Raw genomic sequence first — 26,092 nt, forward strand, 5'->3', positions numbered from 1 at the left:
GCTTCTCTGCCTCAGGCTGAACTTTCTCTCTCCTTTTTTTTCCTCTATTTTTCCCAAGTTTCAGCAGAAAGTTGAGGAAAAATGGTAGCTTTGCCAATTTCTTTTTTTTTTCCTTCCTCCTCTCTCTTTGTTTGAGGACTTCTGGTGTCTCCTCTTTGAAAAAAAGACTTGAAATTTGGCAGGGATGATGCATTCCTGCTGGAAATCCACACGGATTTGGTCAAACAGGTTAGCCACTGGAAAGCATGGTTGGGCATGCCCGGAGGAGCTCTTGGGGGCCAGCTGCTGATGTCCCCATCCACAAAGAGACTCTGGCCACTGCTCCCACTGCTCACCAGCTGCACAGAGCACCTCCTGTCCCCTTCTCTAGGGACACCCCCTTGCCCACATGAGTCCAGGTCAGGGGTGGTGGCTGAAGGAGCCCAAACTGCTCCTCAATGACAAATCTCAAAGCACTTCACCAAAAGCAACATCGTCTTTGTCTCCACTGCCCATGTGGAAACTGAGGCACTGGCTGTGGGCATCCCCTGCCTCTCCCCTCAGTGGCAGAGCAAGGAGCAGAGCTCAGGTCAGCTTGGGCAGGTCTCTAGGTGAGGAGAATGCTGAAATCATTTCCCAGTGCTCCCATATCCTGTGAGACCTGGGAAAGGATATTTGCAGGCCTCCCTGTCCCTTGGGTGTGCTCAGCAGCACATCACACCCATGCATGGATAGACACAGTCATATGATCGTTATGGTTGGAAAAGACTTTCAAGATCATCAAGTCCATGAAGGGCATGTCCCGATGGTCAGAAGTTTGACCTTGTCATCCCTGTGGTTTTCAAAGCTGCTCTTTCATATCAGGGTGGAAATCTCTTCTATTTGGTGTTCTGAGGGCTCTGGCAGTTCCTCCACAAGCTCTGTTATCCTCAGCTGGGGCTTTTCCACATGGTGGTATCTCAAAGCTTTCTGCTTTTGTGCCATGGGCTGGGAAAGCTCACATCTGATGAAGGAGCAGGCAAACCCCAGCTGGAAAGAGGCCTGGCTGGTGGTGCCGTTTCCCCAGCTAGCGCTGTTAAAAGAACACTTTAGCACTTGTGGGGTGTTTTCTAACAAAATGTTGAGAAAAACTGACTTCTTCCCTTGGACTGCAGGCTTTGGATGCTGACTCCATGGAGATGCATGGAGGGAAGGTCAGCTCTGGCACGTGTGAGTGCTGTTGCAGTTGGGTGGCAGTGCCCCAGCTCCTCTGGTGTTCTGCAGGAGTTGGGTGGTGCTGGCACGAGACCAGCAGCCAGGGCACCATGGTGGAATGGGTGGGTCAGAGAAGACCCCAGTGGGTGCTGGACAGGGAGCTGGCCCTGTGCAAGGCAGGAGCAAATCCTTGCATGAAGCTGTGCCAAACAAGGGCTTTGCCAGGCTGGGACATGCCAGCAGTGGTCCGAGGAGATCCCCACTGGGGGGTGGCTGCTCTTGGTGGCAGTGCCAGGGACAGTGTGTGGGTAGTGGCCAGCATGCCCAGCACTGCTGGATGGCTCCTGCTGTTTCTTTCCAGTGGGAAAGGGGGGTTCTGACTCCAGTAACATTTACCAGCTGGGCAGCAGCTCTGGAGCCGGGTGTGTGCGTTTGTCTGCTCTTCCATTGTGTCTTGGCCGTTGTCTCCTCCTCCCTGCTGAGATCAATGTCTGTGGGCTGCCTTTGGTAACTCCTTTGGGTGCAGCTCTGGAAGTCTTCAGCCTGGTTTCTGTCACGAGGCTTGGGCCTGTCTAGCTGCGTGGCTTGGGTGGGATGATGGACTGAAGGTGGGTTTCCACCAGAAGGAACATCCCGGTGGTGGAATGGGGAAGTCTTCTGGAGGACTGAGAAGAGCAGGTGAGATGTAGGTGGCTGAGGATGGAGCCCAGCCATAGGCATGGGGAAGTGAGCTCAGGAGACCTCCAGAAGTCCTTCTTGGGCCATTTTTCTACTGTTTGATGGTTTTGGAGAAGAGGTGATTTCTGATAAGAGCCGGGATCCCACTGGCACATTCTTCCTGGTGGCACCAGGTGGCGCAGGAGGTTAAAGGATTTGGTTGTCTCTGCAGGTCTGGGTGCAAATCCATTGCCTCCCACTGCTGTGATGAGTCTGCAGGTCTCAGCCCTCACCACGTGTAGCTGTGCCTCCATGCCAGGGCGAGCTGCAGCCCCAGAGCCAGGCAGCAGCGATGCGGCTCTCACTAGCCCTGTTTCCAGCAGAACAAGGAGCTGAGCCAACCTTTGAACCAGAGTGAAGGGCCTGGGTGTGGACTCCCACCATCCTAGGATAGGGAGATGGATGCAGAGGAGACAGTCCTGGTGGGTGTCAGTGGGGGTGAGGAGGTGGCAGTGTGGGATGGTACCCTGAGGTGGGGCCATCATCAAACACACAACATCCCTCTTGCACAAGCTCAAGCCATCTTGAGGGAAGACAGGTGAGTGCTTCTTCCTGGCCCCGGGAGGTCCTGGACATTCCACTGGAGTGCAAGTACATGGCAGCAGCCCCCAGAGGAGCTGGGGCAGTGCCATCCCAGCCCCCAGGGTCATGTATCTCATTGGGACAGCCTCTGGCCCCATGGACTTGCTCCCATGGAATTGCTCTGCTCCCTTACCAAAAGTGTGTGTCCAGGCCCCAGGAAGGGGACAGGACCAGGCTTGGACGATGTGACCTTACGTCCCTTCTCACTCCTCCCACCATGGCAGCTGGGCCCTGGGCATCCCCACGCTGAACATCCACCTTCTGCTCTGCTTGGATCCAAACTGGGCCCCTGTGAACCCAGAGGGATATTTTTTCTCCCTCCTTTTGCCTCTAGTGATCTTTGAGCCCAGGCGTCGTATGACTCAGCTTGTGCATTTGATCCCTGGAGCAGGGTTTGCACACATGCAGCTGTGGCACAGAACACTGCTCGTTCCTGGCAGGCCAGGCCGGGATAGGATTTCTTCCTGACAGAGGGGCAGCGAGTCCCCACTGCTCATCCCCTTTCACACACGGAAGTCTGATTTAGCTGGGATGGTGCCAGCACGTCAGAGGTGTCTTCAGAGCTCCGCTGACCTGCTCCAGCATCTGAGCTTGTGAGATCCTGGAAGGAAGGGAGCGGAGCAGAGCAGGTGCTCTCTGTTCCCTCTGTGCTTTGGAAACCTGTCTGTCCATCTGTCCCTACCTGCAAAGGTCCAGCTGGTCGCCTGTGCCAGAAGCATCGGGCACATTTTGGGTGTTGAGCCTGAACACTAATTCTGGTGTTGGACACGGTCAGCAGAAGGTGACACCAATGTAGGTCCCGTGAAGGGCAGCTTGGGCACTGACCTTTAGGTCCTGCCCATTTCTGCTGCCTGTTCCCTGCAAGCAGGTCCGGTCTGGAGGCAGCTCCTGACCCAGTGAGGAGCAGCAGGTGGTGGTGCTGAGCTTCCTTTTTTCGTGGGCCGGGCAAGCACAAGGTCACAAACCCTGCAGTGAGGAGATTTGCAGGGTGCAGGGGTTTGCAGGATGCAGGTTGTCAGGGGACAGGGGTTTTCAGGGGACAGAGATTTGGAGGGGACAGGGGTTTGGAGAGGACAGGGGTTTGGAGGGGACAGGGATTTTGGTGGGACAGGGATTTTGGGGGGACAGGGATTTTGGGGGAACAGGGCCTTGCAGAAGGCAGGGTTTTGCAGGGCATAGAGTTTTGCAGGGGTCAGGGTTTTGCAGGGTGGCTGCAAGCCCCTGTGGAGCCAGGCTCCAGGGCTGCACGCTTGGCTCTTGGTGCCGGAATTCTGGCTCCATCTGCCTCCTCCCTGACAGTGCCAGGGTTTTTGGGTGGTCGCAGAGCTATGGTCACAACCAGAGCTGCCTGTTGCTGCCGTGCGTACCTGGCACCGGGGTGGCCACATTGGGCTTCCCCAGGAGCTTCGGTCACAGCTCAGGACAGCCTGTCCTGCTCCATCCTGTCTCCATCAGGTTCCAGTTAAAACTGAATGCGTTCTCCAGCTAAGCTGAACAGTCGTTTGAGCCCTTCCAAAAATGAAACAAATACCCACGGACTGCAATTCGAATTGCAGCTCAATTAGGGCTTGTTCCCAATGCGATCATAAAACCTCCAGTACGAAAACAAACAACCCAACCAAACCACATCCAAGCCTGACAGCATCCTCTGGAATGCCTTTAAAATAACAAGGAGGGCAGAGGAAGATGAAAGCAGTGTGGCTGGTGGGAAGAAGGCTCTTTGGCCCCGAGGGGCAGCCTGGAGGTGGGCTGAGCAGGTGTGGGGCAGGGCAGTTTGGGATGGGGACCGGCACGGAGGTGATGAGTATGATGGAGGCGGAGTCGGTGGGTACCACGGGGATGTGGGTCAGTGTGGAAGTGATGGGTACGATGGAAATGGGGCGGCGTGGGGCCCGGGCTTAGGCTGTTCCTAGCAGGGGAGGACGAGGCTGCAGAGGTGGTCTGGAGCGTGGCGGTTGTGCTCGGAGTGGCTTCGATGCCTGAGCAGGACGGGGGGAGCGCAGGGCCGGAGCTGGACCGCGGCGGCTGGAATGCGTGTCCCGCGTAACCCTGGCTTGCACCGCGTCCAGCCAGTCTGGTGCCGCGGGTCGGGTTTCACGACGGGCTTTAAACCCGGCCTTATTTAGCGTGCGCTCCGCTGGCCTGTCAGGGAGGGGAAGCCGCAGCACAACTAATAAAAAAAGCCAAACAAAAACAATGTAATTAAAGAGACTCAGCACTGTGTGTTCCCATAGCAAGAACATTTACCCAAGACTTCCTTGCTCAGATACTTAATGTCAAGCAGCAATTAAAGGCTGGCTTTGTGGGGAGGCAGCGAGGAGGATTTGCCCTGACCGGGAGGTGGGAGCCCAGGGCTGAGCCATGCCCAGTGCCTGCACTGTGGGAAGGGACCGTGGGCTTTTGGTACTGGGAGATGGCTAGGTACATGTGTGAATCACACAGGGATGCTGCAGCCTGAGCAGAGGCTCCCAAACCCCTCTGGGCAGAGACACCGTCAGTCCATAATGCACAGACCCACTTGGCTCCATCCCCCTGGAATTTGGGTGTGCAGAATTAGGAAAGTGGATTTTCTAGGTGGGACCGTCTGGGCAGGTCACCCAGAAGTTCTGCTGGGGTAAATCGTTGTGAAAACATTAAAGCCAGGGGAGCTGGACTGGTTGCAGAAGCCTCCAGCATCTCCTTCCTGACCCAGATTTGTGGATAGAGTCTGTGTGAGGCTTTGAGATGTTGAATCCCCTCCCTCAAAGGATGGTTTGAGTGCCTGGAGCCAGGCTGGGATGCCCAGAGCCAGGCTGTGCCCACCAGTGCCCCCTTACAGCAGCCCAAGGCTGGTGCTCAGAGGCTGATGGTGCTGGCAGCATCACCTGCCTTGGCTGGGGAGCCAGTCATTGTGCCCTGTCCCTCAGGCCCCAAGGAGAGGTGCCCTCGTGTCCTGGCAGTGCTGCTTGAGGAGTGTGTGCAGGAGGGATGCCCTGTGTGGGCACAGCCAGGACAGTGACACTTCATGATGGCATTGTGTGCCTGACAGCAGCCCTGACCCTGATGGCAGATGTCACACGGGACCCAGGAACTGAAAGTCTTATTTTGGGTATATTTTAAATGGAGTTGAGCCACAAGGTCCTTCTGGGCTCACTTTTGAACATTGGGATGTTTAATTAAAAAAATAAAGCAAAAGAAAAGCAAGAAGCAGCAGCATTATTGTGTTGCAGCAGAATTTGCTCGAGCCTCTCTGCTCCCTTCCTCCCCCAAAGGTGCTGCTGGGCCTGCAGCATGGAGTGTTTTATGGGAGACTGTCAGCGAGTGATCTTCTTGGCTGACTCTGAACCTCTCTGAGCCCTGAATTCCCCATCTTTCCCAGATTCAGGCTGTGATTTAAGAGGGAGGTGCAGTGGGGATGAGCTGTGCAGGCAGGCTCTTCCCTGCTGTGGCAGACCGGGGGACATGGCCGTGCCTCGGGAGGACACCACCAACTCCCAGCGGGATATTGTTTATCCGGCCTGGGTGAGTCCCTTCTGCCATGGCTGAGTGAGGACTGGACCTGGGAGGTCCTTACCATCCGCTCCCAGCACAAGCACTCCCCAGGGGATGCAAATTCTTCTGATTTGGGGATGGTGCAGCACGGCTCTGACCCCGCCCTGCTCCCGAGGGGGAATCCTCCGCGTCATCCCCTGCAGAGCTGCAAGGCGCTGGGCATGGGTGGATGTTGCAGATCTCACCCAGGATGTGCTTTTCATTTGGGTCCTGGAAGTCAGCTTTCCACTCCAGTGCCATGCCATGACGTGGTGGGCTGTGTGTCCACGGGGTCTGTTCTCTGCTCCCTTGGATCACGAGCTGCTCGAGCAGCAGAGATGCACCGTGGTGTGCCCGCAGTGGAGACGGCACAGATGACCCGCAGCTGTACCAGCACTGATGCTCGGGAGGTTCTACACTGACCCCAGAGCCTTGAACCACACTGAGCTCCTCCAGGCATCAGGCTTTAACAGCACTGGGCTTCTGGAGCTCAAACAAAAATGTCCTGGCAGGAGCAGCATCTATATAAGTTAGTTGTTATTGCTAAACAAAAGAGGCATGCTCGCTTCGGCTCCACTCAAAACAAAACCCAGTGGGTTTGCCAAGTGGGGAGAAAAGAGAAAAGCTGGAGGAAACAAACAAAGTCTGCTTTGGTGCCTTTCTCTGGACCCAGGTTTCAATAAGCAAGTGCATTTTCTAGGCACACAGATGTTTCTGTGGAGCAGGAGGGTTTTGCTCCATCTCTGTATGGCTGGGTCACTGCACAATACCTAAATAAATACCTTGGTGGTCCACACACCCCAGGGTGGGTAACTGGTGTGCCTGCTGCTCCAGTGAGCCCTGCTGCCTCGCAGGGATGCTGAGCATGGCATTTGGTCCTAGTTTTGAGTGTGCCTTTTGGTGGGTTATGAAATCCCACTCTTTGGAAGGGCTCCCTTACTTGTGTTCCACTTTAGATCCAGTCTCTATTTTGCCAGTCATGAAAAATTGCTTATACTTGGGCAAAAAGAGTGGAAAATACAAGTGCATCAGCAGCTCCTCTTCATGCTGGACACTGCACTTCTGATTCGTGTCCCTGTTACTGGAGAGGAGCTGCTCTCTGTGTTGGGCTCTTCTGTAGAGTGTTCAGTGCCATGGCACATGAATTTCTGCGTGCACAAGGATGAGCTTGGCTAGGTTGGGTTGTCTCTCCCTGATAACTGGCTTCTCCTGTCCTTTGCCTGTTTCTTGGATAACCCTATGGACTACATTGGACCACGGTTCAGGAGAGCATCCCTGGCAGCTTGTGCTAATGGACAACTGATATTTATGGCACCACAAGGCTACAGGATCTGCAAGGTCCCAGTCCTTCTTCTCCTCCCCACGCCAGCATCAGCACCTTTCATTCTCCATCATTCAGACTCTTTTTCTCATGCACAGAGCCCTGCTGCTTTGCTCTTTGCTGCATCGGGCTGCAGATAGTGGGGAGCAGCTCCCTGAAGGGACAACCACCCACACTGACCCCAAGGACCAGAGTGCAGCACTGAGCTCATATCTGCAGCCTGGAATCTGCCCTCTCACTGCCTCCGTGGGCAGGCACCCATGAGCTAATCCTTTCCACAGCCAGCATGGAGGGCAGCAGGGACCAGGCAGCCTCAGGTTTTGGCTGGAAGGTCATTGCCACCAGCAGCAGCATTGCCTGCACATGAGCCTGTTCACAGCCCGGGCTCCCACTGGTGGGAGGTGGTGTGGGATGGCCACTGTGGTCCCCACCAGCCCCATCGTACAATCATAGATTCTTTTGGGTTGGAAGGAACCTTCAAGATCATTTATCTCATCCTACCACCCTGCCATGGGCAGGACACCTTCCACTAGCCCAGGCTGATCCAAGTCCCATCCAGCCTGGCCTTGGACACTTCCAGGGATCCAGGGGCAGCCACAGCTTCTCTGGGCAACCTGTGCCAGGGCCTGACCAATCTCAGCATAAAAAATTTCTTCCTTATGTCTAGTCTGGTGTCCTCTGGGCAGGATGGTCATTCCCTGCCTGGCCAGGTACCTGCTGGGCTCCTTCTGCCAGCCTGGTCTCTGGACTCTGCCAGTGGGACAGACCAGATGTGTCTTACAGGGACTGGTTCTCTGCTGGAGACTTAGAGAGGCTACACCCTTCACCAAAATGCACTGAAAATCGTGGAATTACAACAATTATTAACACTGTTTACTAGGCCAAGTTCTGCAGTGTTAGAACCATTACAACCCAGAATATTCAGAAACCATAACATTATGAACTACCCAGTGGATTTGGTTGTGTTTGATGCAGGAGGAGGGAGAAAATGAGGGTGCCTTATGCACATCCATCCTCATGTGCTTTAAAAAAAGAGAAAACTACCTCTATTGCATTGCTTTATGAGACAGAATCACGGAATCACAAAGGTTGGAAAAGATCTTTAAGATCATTGAGTCCAACCATTCCCCCAGCACTGCCAAGGCCACCACTGACCCATGTTCCCAAGTGTCTCATCTACACAGCATTTAAATGCCTCCAGGGATGGGGACTCCACCACTGCTCTGAGCAGCTGTGCCAGGGCCTGACCACCCTTTCTGTGAAGAAATTTTCCCAATATCCAACCTAAACCTCCCCTGGCACAACTTGAGGCCATTTCCTCTTGTCCTGTCACTTGTTCTTTGGGAGCCTGATCCCCTCTGCTCCCCTCTCCTGTCGGGGAGTTGGAGAGAGGGAGAAGGTCCCCCCTGAGCCTCCTTTTCTCCAGGCTGAGCTCCCCCAGCTCCCTCAGCTGCTCCTGCTGCTCCAGCCCCTTCCCCAGCTCCATTCCCTTCTCTGGACACGCTCCAGCCCCTCAGTGTCTCTCTTGTCTGAGAGGCCCTATCACATCCCTCCACAGAACCTCAGCCTCTTCCATGGAGAGGGTGTTGGACTTTTGCTGGTATGTGGTTTTATGGCAGTGCAGACCTGATGTCCACACCACCTCCCTGATGGTCACAAACACACCCCATGGCCAGAGAACTGAACTGCTGGGGCAGGCAAAGCACCTGTCCCCTCTCTGCAGAAGGTAGGACAATAATTAGCAACAGAAACTGATTGAGGCTGAGATAAATTTAGTTTGGCTGCACTGAGACTCTAAAGGCAGAGCAGGTGGGATCTCCTCCCACACCTCTCTGCAGGATGGGGCTTTGCCATGGGTGAGCTGATGTTGGCTGGTTGGCCCCCGAGGGCAGGACATCTGTGGGTGTTGTTTTCAGCTATCAGTTGCTCCAGGGCAAAGTTTAGCTCTAGATAAATCAAGACTATTTCACTGAGTCCAGATGACTCATAACCACAGGACAGGAAACTCTTTTATCTCTGGGGCAGCTGGTCTAATATAGATAGATGTTCACTCCTGAGTGCTGAATAATTTTCATCTCTTTACTTCTCATTAAAAGCAAATCAGAGGAGGGAAAACAGGGAGAAATTTCTATGTCACCTCAGTTTCTACCCTCTCTGAGAGAGCTTCCACCCAGTTGTGAAGTCTGCCTGTACTGGGTCGTTTTGCCATGTATTTTAATTGGCAGGAAAAAAGGCTTTTGCTCCAAAGCACCATTTCATTTTAAACCCCTGATTCTGCAGGCATGGATGGAACAGGGATCTGTTACAACACGATCTCCTTCAACTTCCATAGAGGGAAGAGCATAGTTGCCTCCTCAGATGAAGGGGAGACGCAGTGGAATTAGACATCTTGTTGAGTAGCCTCAACATCTTCACCCTTGAGCAACAGCTGGAGGTTGAGAGAAGAGGACCTGGGCAGCAGGAAACTCTTAAACACAATAGAAAGGGCAAGGTTTTGCTGGAGAACCTCTCGAATCAATTATTTCTCTTTCCTTAATATATCAGGCAACACTTTGTGTCTCAGGCTTTGCCCGAGGGTCAGACCTGCCTTCCTGGCTGCCTCTTCCTGCCAGAACACTCTGCTGGCTCAGGTACGGGTGGTTTTTCCCGTAATCTCTGTCCACCAGTGACAGCAGGGCTGTGTGATACTTTCCCGCTCCTGTGATCTCTGGGATCTTGTCCTTGCCATCTGTAGAAGGTTTTATGTGCCATGTGTGAGCCCTTGGCATGAGGAGACTTCAGGAGTGGCCGTGCCAGGAGCTGCTCCATGTCCATGATGAAGCACGATGTGCTCAGGCTGCAATCTGAGGACTCTGTGTAAGGAGCTGGGAAGGCCCAGGAGAGCCCAGGGCCAGTTCTCCAGCCCTTCCCTGCATTGTGCAGGTCTCTTGCCCTGTGGTGAGACCCTCCTGGTGGGTGCTGATCCCTTCCTCCCCCCCAGAACCAGCAGGACCCTGCTGCACCGAACTCACCCAGCTCTGCATGGCTGCTTTTGCCGATGGCCGATTGGTTGGTGTGGTTGGTGTTCACTGTCTGATCCATAAAAGCCTCTGTTCAAATAACATCCAGTGCTGGAACAACCCAGGGCAGCAACTTGACACCGTGGCTTGGGCCACAGTGGAGACCTCTAAATCCATAGGCTAAAGCTGGTGAGATGAATGATTGCCAGGAGCCAACCTCCCCAGCGTTTTCCACTCTTAAATATCACAGCAATAAAAGGTTATAATCATTGAAGTCTTTCTGCAGCCCACAGTGCCTCATCTGAAATCAGGACGACGGAGAGCGCGGAGCGAGGTGGTTATTAATATCCTGTCTCCTGATGATGGCTTTATAAACATCATCACCACAGGCACAGCCTTTTTGGTATGACCTTCAGCCAAATGTCATGCTTTTATCACACTTGATATTTAACCAATAAAGCAATTCAGGGAAGACCTTGCCCCCAAATATCTGTCCTTATACACAGGGGTATGGGGTCAAAACTGAGAGAAGCTGTATTAATTCATGCTAAATGCTCTTTAGACCTGATGCTCCTTGTCTAGGAAGTGTGCCAGGGCTCCAGCAAGAAGGGGATCAGATGTTTTATGCCAGTGGAAACCCTCCATGCTGTAAAAGATGACTTATGGGTGAAAGCCCCACACAGCAATGAGGCCATGCTCACACCAAAGCTAGAGACTTTCCCTGGTGGGATGAGGTCTTGATGGAGACAAGAGGGTCCTGGCTGCAGGGAGAGGGGCAGCTCCCACTCTGGGAAGCCCCAGAAAAGACACTGGCTTTCCTAGTGACTTGTAGATATTTATGATGGCTATTGAAAGCAGCAATCAAAATCATGTCCCTACCCACAGCAGAAGGTTGAAACTAAATGATCTTCTAGGTCCCTTCTAGCCCAAACTAGTCTGTGATTCTCTAATCATAGTGAAGAAAAGGTTTTGTAGCACAATCAATGTGGATGGAGAAGGTGAGGAGCAGCTGTGGAGCCTGGGTCTCTTGATGAGAAGGACACTGGGGTCACTGGTCCCATCAGGACCTGGCATTGTCTTGATGACATTGGAAGTGGCCTTTTGTCCGTTCCCTGCTCCCGCTTCAATTTCAGAGGGTACCCTTTGCTGGAATAACAACCCTGAGGAAAGTCATGTACCAGAAAGGGTTGAGGGATGGTGATAAGTGCAGGATGTGGGTTCCTGCTACGATGGACATGGAGAGGGTGCACAAGGCCATCCCAAGCCAATGGTGTGGTGGACAGTGGTCACCCAGCACAGAGCTGAGGACTGTCACTCCATGCAGCCTCTACTGCCACAGGGGTCTGGGCAGCCCTGGATGGGGCAACCTGTCTCTGTAGGAGCTGAATGCTAGGGACTGGGAGTAAGGATAGATTGCCCTGCTGTAGTGGATCCAGACCAGTGGCAGGGCTGAGCAGCCTGAGGTTGCTTTGGGCATCTCAGTTTGGGTCTGGAAGGAAAGGTCTCACCTGCAGGGTTCCTATGAGCCCCTTGAGACACCTGCAGGGCCAGCAGCAGTGGAGAGGAGGAGAAACAGCCCTGCCTCAGGTGATAACAGATGGAGGAGGGCATTGCTGGCACTGGCTCCAGCTTGCAGGCACTCACACTGGTGCTACCCAGCACTGCTCTGGCTCTCCTGATTTGTGTCCCGGTCCCGACGCTGCAGATGTGCCTCTGCCCTTCTGGCACACCCTCCGTGCCTCATCTCCCCACGCCTCCTTGCTTTTTCCCAGGTCATCCTCTCCTAAAATGACGCAGCAGATGCGGGACCTGCAGCTGGCACAGGCCAGGAAGCCGCCAGGCCCTTCCTCGCCCAACGCGGCCAAGAGGCTCTACCGGAACCTGTCGGGGAAATTCCGCGTCAACTACATGTCCTTCGACGAGGGCAGCCTGGTGGGACGTGGCGAGAAGGAGAAGCTCCGCAAGTCCTACCTGGTCAGTGCCTGCTGGGCTCCATCCAGAGGGGGACAGGGGCTCCATGGGGGCAGAGGGTCTGTGTGTGGGTGATGCTGTCACCTAGGCAGAAGCCCCAGAGTGTGTTAAGTGAAGCCACCCTGAAGCAAGTTCAGCTGGAGCTGGTTTGCTTGGCACCATCCAGATGTGTTTGCAAAGAGATGATGCTCCCAAGCCTCTGAGACAAGGGCACCCTCTCCCTGATTGGGTTCATGAGGTGCTGGTGAGAGGTGGGGTGGAGGAAGGTGCCCCATTTTCAGCCCACCTGTGTTTCTCCTTTCACCCAGTTCCAGAGCAATGCTGCCCTCTTCGAGGCTGTGGAGCTGCAGGACCTCGACAGGGTCCAGGAGCTGCTGAAGCAGTATAGCCCCGAGGAGCTGGACCTCAACACCCCCAACAGTGAGGGGCTCCTGCCCCTGGACATCGCTATCATGACCAACAATACTCCCATCGCCAGGGCCCTGCTGCAGGCGGGAGCAAAGGAGAGTCCACACTGTGAGTTGGGACAGGGAGCAGTGCTGTGCCCATCACCTGAGTCTCCAGCCTGGTGGAACAGGGCACCTCAGGCAGTGGGGTATGGGTGGGGAAGTGGTCGTTGGGTTCTGGTGCAGGCTGTAGCAGGGCCATGCACTCAAGTGGACCCCAGGACTGGGACACCAAGGGGAGGATGGCATCTGGGAGTGGGGATTCGTTACCAGCAGAGCCGGGGCTTGTCCTAAGCACCTTCTCCTCCTTTCTCCTGTCTCTCCTCCTGGGACCCACGGCCGTGCCCCCCTCCCCACAGTCGTGAGCCTAGAGAGCCGCTCCCTGCACCTCTCCACGCTGGTGCGGGAGGCGGAGCAGCGTGTCAACGAGCTGACGGCGCAGGTGGTGAACGAGGCGCCCAACACCGACTGCTCCGAGAAGGAGAAGCAACTCAAGGCCTGGGAGTGGCGGTTCCGGCTTTACAAGCGCATGAAGGCAGGGTTTGAGCACGCCCGTGAGTGCCCACAGGAGGGCTGGGGGGCCCTGGGGGCAGCCCCTGCACTGGGGGAAGGAGCAGGGCTGTGCGTGGTCCGGGCACGGGGCTGTGCCAGCACCCATCAATGTCCCCACTCCTTGTAACCAGGGCTCACAGTATGGGTGCGTGGCGGGGAGAATGTGTTCCATTCAGGGAGTATGTCCCTGGGACGGGGGGGAGGCCCAAGAGGGACACTGAGGGGGGCAGAGTGACTGTCCTCGCTGTAGTGGTCCCTGTGCTCTCTGTCCCCAGGAGTGCCAGACGCCCCCACCAATGTCCACCTCTCAGTGGCCAGCAGCTCCTCGGTGCAGGTGACCTTCTGGGAGCCCCTGAGCGTCAACTCGGCCGTTGTCACCAAGTACAAAGGTAAGGACCAGGATCCTTGCAGCAGTGCAGGGGGGCCACAGCCACGGCAGTGCCTGGCACCCCTCATGCCCCACGTCAGCATGGCAGAGCCCTTGGCCACTTTTGTACTTGAGCACAGGAGGAGCCAGGGCTGCAGGACAGCCTGGCCACCAACCAAATGCTCTGACCTAAACCAAATACCACCCTGCAGCAAGGCAAAACTCAGGGTGCCACTTGTTTGCTGCCCCCTCATCCTGCACACTGGGAGGGCTTTGCTGTGCTGCCTCTCCTGAGCCCCTCACCCACTTGAAATAGATGCTTTTAACTTCTGGGAGGATTTCTTCCATTCCCCACTTCTGGCCCATAAATTAAAGGTGCTGACCCCATCTAATGTGGTTTTGTGAGTAGAACCACAGGTCCCCGTGACACTCCCCCCATTGGGAATCCCCCTTTTCCCTGCCTTCATTCCGCTGCCCCCAGCTTCTGTGCTGCCCGTGGGTCCCTCTTCAGCTGCCACCAGTGACGTGCCTGGTGGCCTGTCCCTGCTCTGGGGCCATGTGACACCTTGGGGTCTCTCTCTTGCAGTGGAGTGGAGCTGCTCCTCCACCTTCTCGCCGCCGCTGGGGGAGGCTGTGATTGACAAACTGAACAACCTGAACTTCACCATCCAGGGGCTGGTGTCGGTGAGCCCTGGGGAGCCCCCACAGGGATCAGGGCTGCAGGGGGAGAGCCCACAGCTGGGAAAAGCCACTGGCCACGGGGCAGCCCACAGGGTCATTCCCTGAAGCTATAGCGGGGAGGCATTGGAATGGGCTGCCCAGGGAGTTATCATCCCTGGAAGTGTTCAAAAGCCATTTGGATGTGGCACCTGGGGACATGGTTTAATGATGGCCTTGGCAGTGCTGGGAGAATGGTTGGACTCGGTGATCTTACAGGCCTTTTTGCAACCTTTAGAATTCTTTTTTCTATGATCATCCCGAGCAGAAACAATAAGATTGTGGCATGATGCGTTCCACGGGCACAGCCTGGGCAGAGCTGAGAGTGCGGGGCTGGGAGAGGCAACTGTCTGTCCCTGCACGGCTGCAGCCACTGGGAGCAGGGAACCCCCCTGCACAGGGTGCCTGGGCAGTGACAGGCAGAATGGGCCCATTCAGCTTGTGCCTGATTTATCCTCCGTCCCCCACCCGGCTCCCGTCTCCACCCGGGCTCTTCCTGTACAATAAATCAGTGGCTCGTTCCCCTGCCACCTGCACAGTCCAACCCCTCACACCAGCCCTGTCGCTCACCGAGGGGGGGACTGGCCCCGTCTCCATGTCCGGGAGCTCGGCAAGGTCATGGGCTGGTGGGACTGTGACTCCCCGCTGTTTTATCTCCCTGAGAACCGCAAGAACCACGCTGCCTGTCAGCTGTCCCCTCCCCGGGGCTGCCGTCCCGTCTCCAGCACGCACTGGGCCAGCAGCGGGGAGAAGGGGCAGGCTTGGGAACTGTGGTGGGATGGAGCTCAGGATGGGAACACGGGGAGATGCTGGGATGGGTGGGGTCACCCTCACCAGGGGTGGGCAGGTAGAGACCACTGGCTCGAGGAGCGGGGAATGCCCTTGGTGAGTGAGAGGGGCTTAGCCAAGGCGGCAGTGCTGGAGCTCAGGAGCTGTTGGGGTGGGAGAGCTGCCCTGGTGTGTGGCAGGAGGGGGCTCGAGCAGAGCCTGGAGCCATGTTGCTGCAAGGAGCTGGTCTGAGCCCATCAATCACACTCTCAGAGCTGCTTCCCGGGCTCCTGTCTGCTTCCATGAGTGCCTGGAGGCCTGGCAACATCTGGCAGCTTGGCTGGGCTTTAATCAGAGGCTTTAATCACTGTCACAGTGCCACAAGCCCTTGACAGTGCTTGGCCAGCTCCCTGTTTCCAGGGGCCAGATCCCTGCACATCCCAGAGGCACGGCAGCACCCCAACCTACAGAAGCCCCATGTCTGTGGGGCTGGAGCACCTCTGGCAAGGAGCATTTGCAATGGCCAGTCCTTCCTTTGCCCCTCCTAAACCCTCCCACTTGGGCCACGGGGATTCTCTAGTGTCTGATAACAAGGGCTATGTACAGGAGGATCAGGTAAGAGTCTGTGACCTGGGCTGTGGGCTTCCAGTTCAGTGCTCCTCGTGGAATACTGGGGTACTGGGCGGGGGAGAACCCTCCTGCCCTGGCACACGGAGCTGGGAGGGGTGCCTGTGTGCTGAGTGGGGCCTCCCTCCTTGCAGGGCACAGCGTACTACGTCCGGGTGTCTGCCTACAACATGAAGGGCTGGGGTCCCCCCCAAGCCTCCGTGCCCCCATGTGCCATCCCTTCAAGTAAGTACCACTGGGAACACCCATGGGAGCAGCACCGGCTGCAGGGTGGGTGGGGCAGGTGGCAGCTCCCTGTGCCACCCAGGGGTCTCTCTTGCTGCCAGGATGGGAGCTGGTGGACCCAGGAGCAGAGGCAGAATTTTGGGGTCTCAGGCCAGGCAGGGAGGCTGTGCCTGGGAGTCTGGGATGCTGCCTCCAGCCATCAGGTGCTTTGCCAAATAGTAATTTTTCAACCTTAAGTTCTCCTTGCCACCTGGGAAAGGCTGAGCCATTTCAGACCAAGGAGGTGGCCAAGAGCCAGGACTCAGAGTGTCCCAGTCCTGTGTGGCAGTGGCCTGGAGCCCCCCCTGTGCCACCACGTGCTCTCCCCAATCCAGCCCAGCCCCAAGGACCTTCATTCCCTGGCACTTAGCTGGGATGGAGGTCACGAACCCCAGAGAGACCGGCTCTGGGCTGTCAGCACTCTCCTCCCCATGCTGGCACCAGGAAAAGTGGTGAGGAACAGCCACCCAATGTCACACAAGGCACCCTGGAATGCTGGGCAGAGACAGGCCAGGAGGACTGAGCTGGAAGGAGCAGCCCAAGTGGTGAAGTTCAGGGCTGAGGGGCTCCAGGATGCCTCTGCCCTTTGCCTCAGGTCCCAAAACAGGTCCCTGCTGTGTGGTGGTCCGTCAGGACTAGTGCTGTGAATGAGTAAGGAGCAGCCTCAGGGGAGGCTGAGCCTGTCCCGAGGAGCAGGTGGCGGGGACATGTTCCCTGCCACCATGGTGCCCAGGGAGCAGGGGTGGGCACCATGAGCAGGTGGAGGTGAACAGCGATGGTCAGAGATGTGCAGCACCACGAGCAGCTCTGGCTGCAGATCCACATAGCTCTGGTATGGAAACCGCCAAAAATCCATTTGCATGTCTATGAATGCACATAGCAAGGGCACAGCACAGCCCACTGACAGGGCTTTACCCTGTCCCTGTCATGTTTGCACCCCCTTTAAAGCCCATTTGCTACCCCACGTGGGTCACATTCCCCATGACCGAGATCCCAGAAGCATCAATCGAGTGTGGCTGAAGTGAATCAGACAGGAGTGGGGTTTATTTATTTTTATCTCCACTACTATTTCTCCCTTCAGTAGAGATCCCTCCTTGGCCCAGCAGAATATAGTCAGGCACCTCCCTGGGTGTTTTTAAAGCTACTAAAAATAGTGGCAAGTCCCAGCCAAAGTTAACAGAGCTGAACTTTCCATGGAAAACAGCAACGGGCAGGACACAGGGGGTGTTTAAAGCAATTAATGTAAAGTTGAGGGAGAAGAGCCAGCAGGTCCCTGACCCCACTCCTGGTCCTGCTGCTGTCCCACAACGGGTGGAGGTGGAGGGAGCTTATTTATGTGTTTGCTGAGGTGAGCCCAGCTCCCAGCACTTGCCCGGAGAAAATGGGGAAGACCTGGAGGAAGACCCTGGAAAGAATTTTATTTTTTAAGGCCAGTAAAGCGCAGCAGCAACAGACAGGACCTTGTTCCTTCCCTATGCCATGTCCCTCCCACGCTGCAGGTTGGCCAGTGGTCACGGGGAGCCGGGCAGAGCTGGGAGTTCCTGGGAAGAGTGGCACAGAACTGGAGATCTCCTGAATCCCAGCACCCCCAGAGGTGCCCAGCATCCACAACTGCTGTGCCTGGGGGACACAGATGATGTGGGAGGAGGGGATAGGAACCCCGCTTTCCCCCAGGCCAAGGAGTGCCAGGGGTGATGTCAGTCTGTCCCCCCACAGACTGGCGAGAGTACGACGGCCGGGCCCCGCGGCGGAGGGGACAGGCTGAAGCTCTGGACCATCTTCTGGGCCAGGTGAAGACCGTCCACCAGCACTGCATTTGCCACGGTGAGCTCAGGCATGGTGCTGCAGGGAGGCTGGGGTGGGGGGTCCAGCTGAGTCCCCCAGGGTTGTGGTGTGAGCCACGGAGCTGGGGTGGTACCAGGAATAGCTCTGTGCCATGGATGAGCATAGCAGGGAGACAGCTCAGGCAGTAGAGACCATGGCAGAGCCTTCCCAGTGGGTTGATGTGCCATGCCAGAGGCTGCCACTGCAACTCCTCATCTCCTGCTGCAGCATCCTCTGCTCTCTGCTCCACAGAGCCCTGCAAGAACCAGCCCCAGAGCAGAAAGCACTCGGTCTCCAAGAGCCTCAAGCACCTCTTCCACCCCGGCAGCAAGTTTCTCAAGACGCTGAAGCGGTGAGAGGCTGGTGCATGGGGTTGTGGAGAGCCCTTCTCCCAGTGGGGTTGTAGATCTGCCCATCCTGGGTGTCACCAGGAGCTGTGCCTGCAGGGTGGGGGCTGAGGGTGCTCAGATGTGTGTCCTCAGCTGGAGAGAGCTGGTGGTGTCAGTGCAGATGAGTCCCATGACCCAGAGATGAAATGTTCTCCTTGGTATCTCCATCTGGACTGGCCAAGCTGCGCTGGTACCCAGGTCCCTGCACCATCCCAGTGTCACCCAGCACCACCTCCTCTAGACCCTAGCACCCTCCCACTGCCCACCCCTGTGCTTGGCCTTCAGGCACTCCAGTGTGTCCCCTGCATGGACTGCGCTGGCCCCATCACCCTCCCCTGTGCCAGGAGCGCATCAGCCAGGGCATCTGCCGTTCCTGCTCCCATACTGGCCCTGGGCCTCTGCCATTCCTGCTCCCATACTGGCCAGGGCATCTGCTGTTCCTGCTCCCATACTGGCCAGGGCATCTGCTGTTCCTGCTCCCATACTGGCCAGGGCATCTGCCGTTCCTGCTCCCATACTGGCCCTGGGCCTCTGCTGCCATGGGCTGTTGGAGGGAAGCGGAGACCTGGGGCTGGGCATCTCCTCTTCCCTCAGGAGAGAGGCCCTTTGGGAGATGGAGCTGGAAGCTGGGGGTGACACTGAAGTGTGTCTTCCCTCCCATGCAGGGGCCTCTACCTGACAGCCATCTTCTACAAGGATGACAACATCCTGGTGACCCACGAAGACCAGATCCCTGTGGTGGAGATTGATGACACCTACTCCTGCCTGCTCATGCAAGATTTTCTCTGGTTCACCAAGGTGGGTGGCCCAGGGACCCTGTGCTGGGAGAGCTGGGAGTGTCAGGGTGACCCAAATGGGCATCAGGCAACCACTGATGCCTTTGGCTGGCAGCAGCTTCCCCCCCAGCCCAAGCTCTGGGGCTTGGCAGTGCAGGCAGCCCATGGGCCTGATGCTTGGGGTTCAGCACAGACCAGGAAACCACCAGGGAACAGCATTTCATCCCAGTCCCTGGAAACCTAAAGGTGTGCGACAGACCAGTGCCCCACCAGGCAGGCTGTGTGCCGGGATGAGTGGGCACTGTGTCTCCACAGGGATGGCAGTGGCTTCTCAGCTGCTGAACTGCTTCACCTCAGCATCCTGCCACAGCAACTCTGCCTCTGTTGTAGGAGGTGCAGGGTGCTGCTGCTGGGTCCTCCACTGTCAGCAGACTTAGGGAAAGGGTATGTGGGCAGCTCAGGGTCAAAACAGTTTGCTGGATGGTTCTTATCTACTGATGGAGAAGGCTTTCTTCTCCCTTACTCCCTTGGCTAGTTCTATTCAAACTGAAGGTCCTAGAGGAGGATGGATATCTGAGTGGACATGGCCTGGTACAGGCCCTGGAGGCGTATCAGGATGTCTGTGGCACGGGTATTTGCACCCCTGCTGAGAGGTGCTGTGTGCCCATGCACATTCCTAACCCAGCTCAACCAGAAAGGCACATGAATTTCCCCCAAACACCTCGTTGTGACCCGTCTGTGGCAGTGACAGCCCTTGGTGTGCTGTGTGCTGCAGGTGTCATGCATGTGGGATGAGATCCTGTGGCTGCGGCAGTGTGTCACTGTGTCCCAGTCGTCCTGCTCCTGCATCCTGCAGACACGCTTCAAGATGCTGCTGGCCATCTCACAGATGCAGGTGAGGGTGAGCCTGGCTGGGGAACAAACCCTTCTGGTGGGACACCGGGGGCCAGGCTTCCTTGGGAGCAGCACAGCCAGGACAAGCCTGGGGTCTGCCGGTCCTGCCCACGTCTTGGTCCATGGACTGTATGTCCCTGACTTGTCCTCCCTGGCAGCACCCTGGCTGTGGGACAATGAGGTGCCAGGCATCATGGCAGTCTCATGCAGAGGGGCTGGGGGCCATCAGGGTGCTTTGCTGGGCAGACTGGTTTCCAGCAGCTGCAGTCACATCCCAGCTGCGCAGACCCACAAGCACTGTGCCTCCAGGATGTCCCCTGACACTCTGCTTTCTCCTGCCCTCCCACCCCATTTTGCAGGGGCTGCTGGGCATTCAGGACCTGGGCCAGATCTTCTTTGAGCCCGTCAAAGACAAGCAGGGCAACATCCTCATTGTCACCCTGAAGGAGGTGAAGACCAACCAGACGTTCGAGAGTGTCCGCTGGGTTCCCATCTGCAAGCTGCAGACCAGCCGCAAGTCCGTGTCCTCCCCGGAGGAGCCCACAGCTCTGGACACACTGCTGATCTCCATCCAGGTGTGTGTCGGGGCCCTTGGGACAGGGCATTGCAGTGGGCTCCACTGGGGACCACCAGTGCTCCCTGCTCCCCCTCGGGCTGGAAAGGTCATGGCAGAGCCCAGGCCACCAAGGGTCTGGTCCTGGCTGTCGGCAAACAGGGAGCACAGCCCAGCCAGCCTCCAAAAATCCTGTTGTTTCAAGGGGAGGCATCAGGTTGGTGCCGAATTCACCCTGGCAGCACTGGGTTTCTTGCTCTGCCTCTCCTCTTCTCCATCTGGGCTGGCTGTGCCATGGCATCAGCACAGAGGCAGGTGAGAGCTGTGCTGTGAGGGCTCGCTCAGTCCAGCAGTGCCTCTCTCCTCAGGACAAACTGGCTTACCACCAGAGGAGCACCCATGCCCTCTCCCCGGGCCTCTACCTGGGCTACTTGAAGCTCTGCAGTGCCGTGGATCAGATCCGAGTGCTGGTACCGGAGCAGCTCCCCAACATCCTGTGCCACGTCAAGATTCGCTCCAACCCCAACATCTCCAGGTGGGGCTTGCATGGCAGCTCAGCCAGGGCAGCTCAGCCAGGGCAGCCAGGCTGCTCCGTCCCATCCAGCCTGACAGCACCATCACCTCCTGCTTCTGCTCCCAAGTTCCTGGCAGCGGCGTAATATTCCCTCTAATCCCCGCTGCCTGCCGTGCAGTACTCTCAGGCACAAGGTGGGATTGCTGGGATTATGCTGTGCAGGACTCAATGATCCTTGTGGGTCCCTTGCAAACTCAGGATATTCTTTGGTTCTGTGATTCAGCCTGGAGCTGGTGCAAACCAAGTTCACTCTCTACCTCCACAGCTTGCACTTTCCTTGGGATGCTGCACTTTTTGGAGAGGAACAGCTGAACAAACACAGCTCTCATAGAGCTTGTGTGTCCAGGTCCAGCCTGAGCTACTCTCTCCTTCATCTGCCTGTCTCTGTCCTTCTCCAGGGAGGAGTGGGAATGGCTGCAGAAAATGGCCAGCGTGGAGGAGTCCATTCCTGCAGAGCCAGAGGCTGACACCTCCCAGAACCCCTTGTTTCATGAGCTCCAAGTGGCCATCAAGGAGCTGATGACCCTGGTCAACATCCCATTGCAAGAGGTAGAGGCAGGTGCCGAGGTGTGGGGAGGAGGGAGGGGAAGGGGCTGTGAGCATGTGCTGGTCACTGCAGCAGGCGGGGAACCTCTGCCCCAGGCCCTCCTCACTTGAATGAAGCACCCATGACATTTTAGTCCTGTGCAAATAGAAGGTGAGTGATGGGCAAGTCTGAAGCATCTGCCATCCCAGGGACAGTGTCTCCAGGAGCTGTTTGCCCTCACCTGTACCTCCAAAGCAAGGACAGTGAATCTGGGTTTGCATTACTGCCTGCACGTGGTTTAGTCTTGGGCAGCATGAGACCAGCCCAACTCTGCTCCTCCGAAGCAGGCTGGCCCCTGGTCAGTGGTGGGCTGGAGCTGCAGCCCCTGGGGTCAGACTGTGTGGGGAGAAACCCTCTTCCACCATGCCAAGTATTTGCTGGGAAGGTGCCCAGCAGCCCCAGTGCCAAGGCACATGCATCTGGCTGGGCAGCTATGAGGTCACCTCCCTGCACTGAGATCATCGTGTGGCACTTCTTCCCCAAGACCCTGTCATGGAAACTTTAACCAGTAGTTTGGAGACTTTTAGGAGAATGGAGAGGAATGAGAAGTGCAGATTACACTGGAAGCAAGGAGCCTCTGGTTGTGTGCTGAAGCAGCAGTGTCCCCTGACTGCAGGTGGTCCCTCTATGCATGAGGACTTGGCAGAGGGCCCACCAGGTGATGTTTGCCATTGTTACCTTCACTGTGTTCTTGCAGGCCAAAGATTTCCGTCTGTACAGCCAAGAAGTGCTGGACTTTGGGGATCAGGTCTCCTTCCTGCTGCTGCTGCCTCCATCAGACGATGTCTGCACTGCTCCAGGCCAGAACAACCCCTACACCCCTCGCTCTGGCTTCCTCACACTGCCGCTGCAGATCTTCGAGCTGGGTGAGGAGAGGGGATGCCAAAACCCAATCCTGCTGGCCTCCTTGTCCCCTGAGACCTTCTGAGAGCTGGGGTGGGCTGGAGCTCCCTCACCTCCCTGGAGAGGAGGAGTGGAGGGACGTGCTGAGGGCTGTCTGGCTGCACTAGTGGACAGCATTGCCTCCTCCTTGTGTTGATTGATAGGGAAGAGTGTGTAGGACATCCACAGCAAAGGACCTGATGTTTTTCATCCCCCCTCTCTTGTTTCCTCTCCCCAGTCCACTTCTTCACATATGACCATGAGTTCATCACCCAGTACTGCCAGGTGTCTGCCCTCCTGGAGCTGGAGTCGCTCCTCTCCCAGCAGAGCCTCAGGGAAGCTTTCTCTGACGCTGAGCTCTCCACCGCCAAGCAGAGGCACCAACAGGTTCAGGACTACATCCAGGTATGGGGTGGGAGCCATGGGACCTGCCAGGACAGTCATACAGGAGCACCTGAGCAGGGGCTGTTCCCTGGCCTTGGTGGCTTTGACCTCGTGGGGTTTCTCTGATGTGGCTGATGGGCAACAGCAGACCAGGCTTTCATAGAATCACAGAATGGTTTGGGTTAGAAGGGACATTAAAGCTCACCTTGTTCCACCCCCTGCTATGGGCAGGGACACCTTCTACTAGACCAGGTTACTCCAAGCCCTGTCCAACCTGGCCTTGGACACTTCCAGGCTTGGGGCAGCCACAGCTTCTCTGGGCAACCTGTGCCAGGGCCTCACCACCCTCACAGGGAAGGATTTCTTCCCAATATCCCATGTAACCCTGCCCTCTGGCAGTGGGAAGTCATTCCTCCTTGAACTGTCACTCCAGGCTCTTGTCCGAAGTCCCTCTCCAGCTCTCTTGGAGCCCCTTTAGGCACTGGAAGGGGCTCTAAGGTCTTCTCTTCTCCAGGCTGCAGTTACTTTAGCAACTTCTTACTGCAGTGATCACATTAAAAATCCTGAGGAAAGAGCCAAAGGCTCTGCATGTCCCCTCCTTGCTAGAAAAGGGCCTGCAAGTGCATTTTGAGATGGACTTGCAAAAAAGCATCCCACACTACCCCTGTCCCCAGCACCCTGCCTGCAGCAGACAGGTCCTGCTGAACCAGCAGCTGGAGCGCCCTCCCACCTGAGAGTGCTTTCTTGAGATTCCCCCAGAGCTCCTGGGAGAGGTGTGTGGGCAGAGCCCGTGTTTTGCCGTGGGGCTTTTTTGCTGCTGTAATTTGCTGTTTGAACGGGATCCTCCGTTTCCTATTTTGGCAGCAAATGGAGGAGATCTGGCGGGAGATGCGCTGGATCATGGACGCCCTGCAGCACGCCCGCTACAAGCAGCCCTCCTGTGGGGTGTCTCTCAGCGGTTTCCTCAGCGAGGCTGGGGGGGCAATGAAGGAGAAAACCCGATCCTCCTCGTCCCACCTCGACTACCTTCCCTCCCCGGTGCCCTCGCCAGAGACCAGCCGCAAGCTCAACTCTGGTAGGGGCCCGGCTGTGCAAGCTCCTGCCTGGTGGGCTCAGGGGGCTGCCCGTGCTCAGGGGGTCAGAGGTGCTGCAGTGGCTGCACCCGAGGTACAGGCAGGGCTGGAGTCAGGAGTAGGGCAGGGCAGCCAGCCTCAGCTCTGCCTGTGCCGTGGCGAGTGCAGCACGGGTGTATGACAAGGGGGTAAAACGTCAGGGGCTTCTTTGGATTCCACCTGGTGCAAACCCTCAGCTGGGGTTGTCCACACTAAGACTGAGCCCCTCTTTGCTTCTCTCACCCCCTTGCAGACTCTCACGGGCTGTCAGATGAGGAAGGCTCATCGGAGGTGTTCCTGGCCACCGACAGCGACTACGATTCCAGCCGGGCTCAGAGCCCGAAGGAGCTCGACCTGGTGTACTCACCCTCAGGGCCCGAGTGCTGCAGCCGGAGAGCCGTCCGCACCCTGCGGGACAGCGCCCCAGATGTCCTGCAGACCCACGAGCTCAAGACCCCACCGCCACCGCCACCGCCACCGCCCGAGGAGCACCGGCCACCCCCTGAGCTCTACGACAGCGACTTCGTCCTGCCCAGCCGGCAGATTGAGCTGCTGCGCATCACGGAGAAGCGACAGGCATACTGCGTCCGGACCAGCAGCCTGGACTTCCCCAAACCCCACTGCCAGGCCCCCAGAAAGTCCTGCCCTGGCTCTGTCAACAGCTCCCCGACAGAGAGCAGGACCACAGGCCACTGTGACCAGCTCAGGCTGGGGACTGGCTCCACGCCCAGCCCTGAGCGCCGCCGGGGCGGGCAGGGCTCTGAGCCCGTCTGCCGGACACGCTCGGATGAGTGGACTCAGAACTTTCCAGAACAGCAGCCAGAGCAGCCAGGGTGCTTGGCCGACCAAGGGAAGAAGCCGGGCTCTGTCACCTTGCGGGTCTGCCCTCAGTATGAAACAGGACTCTCCAAAGAGACCAGTGTCAAGGTACCGGAGCCTGCAGTGGGCAGTGGTGCGGCTCTGCTGCGCCCGGAGGGACGGGGCTGGCAGGATGGGGACACAGGCAGTGGGGCTTGCATGCCCACCCTGGCACAGCCCTCCCCATCCTCCAAGGGGTAAGGTCTCCTGGAGACCCACAGCACTCCTGCCCTGAATCCCTGGTGTAGTGCTGAGGCTCCTGGCAGGACTAGGTACATGGCTCTGCAGGAGAGACAGCCACTGCTGTGGAAGGAGTGATCCAGAGCCACCTGTAGGGAATTTAGGGTGCAGGGCAGTGAAGCTGCATTTCAGCTCTTGGTCTGTGGTTCAGCTGCTGACAGTAGATTGGCGTCACCCAGTGTGGGCAGGCAGTGACCAAAGGACACATTGGTGGGTTTCCCTCGCCATGTCTTGGTGTTCAAACACATGATCCTCCCCACCTGAAATTCAGCTGTCACCCCTCTGCCCTGCCCATGTCCCTCCCACAACCTCCCCTCCCTGGGACTGTGCTCCCAGCTCCAGCCTTCCCCTGGAGAGCAGAAGCCACTCGTCTCCAGCCCGTGGCAACACCAGTGGCAGGACCCACTCCAGTCCCAGCTGGGGGAGCAGGCAGAGTTGCCTCTGTGCTGCAGGCACTGGGCTCTGCTGGTGCAGCTGTGACATGAGTCCTCTCCACAAGAGCTTTGCTGCCAAGAGCTGACCCCCCAGCTCTGATCACTCACAGCTGCTCCAGGTGGAATCCCCCATGGAGGACAATCCCCAGGACAAACATCCTAGACAGGCCTCCCTCTGGATCTGCAGCTTTCTTTGGTCCCAGCCATGGAGATCCTTCCCCTGCTGAAATTTCCCTTCTGAAACATTCCTGGTGCCCAGGACTGAGGATGATGGAGCAGAAAATCCTTAAATCATGGAGTACTTTGTGTTGAAACAGACCCTAAAGAAAGGGCAGAGGAAGGACAGAGCCAACAAGCTGATGGGTTTGTTGCTGGGGAGGTTTGATAGCCGGTGTCTCTGCACCCAGCAGACATCCTAGCAGAGAGGGCTCTGCCTTGCAGTACTCTTTTCCACTTGAGGAATGCCCATAGATTTCTATGGAATTGAAGTGCAGCCCTCGGGTTCCTGGCGGGCTGCCCACATGGCTTTTGAAGTTGCAAAGCTCTGGACACGCCTGCTTGAAAGCGTTTTA

General features: G+C 56.9%; 1 protein-coding gene across 6 annotated transcripts in view; it reads left to right on the plus strand.

Moving 5' to 3' along the window:
- Positions 1 to 26,092, plus strand: part of LOC127467735 (ankyrin repeat and fibronectin type-III domain-containing protein 1-like) — a 192,410-nt gene that overhangs the window by 164,376 nt on the left and 1,942 nt on the right. For all 6 annotated transcript variants that reach the window (XM_051780018.1, XM_051780028.1, XM_051780035.1 and 3 more), the window contains 17 exons: positions 12,075 to 12,276; positions 12,582 to 12,789; positions 13,079 to 13,273; positions 13,547 to 13,660; positions 14,225 to 14,322; positions 15,885 to 15,975; positions 17,731 to 17,838; positions 18,091 to 18,190; positions 18,893 to 19,025; positions 19,779 to 19,898; positions 20,257 to 20,472; positions 20,819 to 20,985; positions 21,423 to 21,573; positions 22,308 to 22,476; positions 22,731 to 22,897; positions 23,741 to 23,951; positions 24,242 to 24,915. In XM_051780018.1, coding sequence (XP_051635978.1) covers positions 12,075 to 12,276; positions 12,582 to 12,789; positions 13,079 to 13,273; positions 13,547 to 13,660; positions 14,225 to 14,322; positions 15,885 to 15,975; positions 17,731 to 17,838; positions 18,091 to 18,190; positions 18,893 to 19,025; positions 19,779 to 19,898; positions 20,257 to 20,472; positions 20,819 to 20,985; positions 21,423 to 21,573; positions 22,308 to 22,476; positions 22,731 to 22,897; positions 23,741 to 23,951; positions 24,242 to 24,915 — 3,124 coding nt within the window. The remainder of the gene's footprint in view (positions 1 to 12,074; positions 12,277 to 12,581; positions 12,790 to 13,078; positions 13,274 to 13,546; positions 13,661 to 14,224; positions 14,323 to 15,884; positions 15,976 to 17,730; positions 17,839 to 18,090; positions 18,191 to 18,892; positions 19,026 to 19,778; positions 19,899 to 20,256; positions 20,473 to 20,818; positions 20,986 to 21,422; positions 21,574 to 22,307; positions 22,477 to 22,730; positions 22,898 to 23,740; positions 23,952 to 24,241; positions 24,916 to 26,092) is intronic.

Source organism: Manacus candei, unplaced genomic scaffold (assembly GCF_025592945.1).
Source record: "Manacus candei isolate 608988 ecotype Guabito, Panama unplaced genomic scaffold, ASM2559294v1 h1tg000002l, whole genome shotgun sequence".
Classification (NCBI taxonomy): Eukaryota; Metazoa; Chordata; class Aves; order Passeriformes; family Pipridae; genus Manacus; species Manacus candei.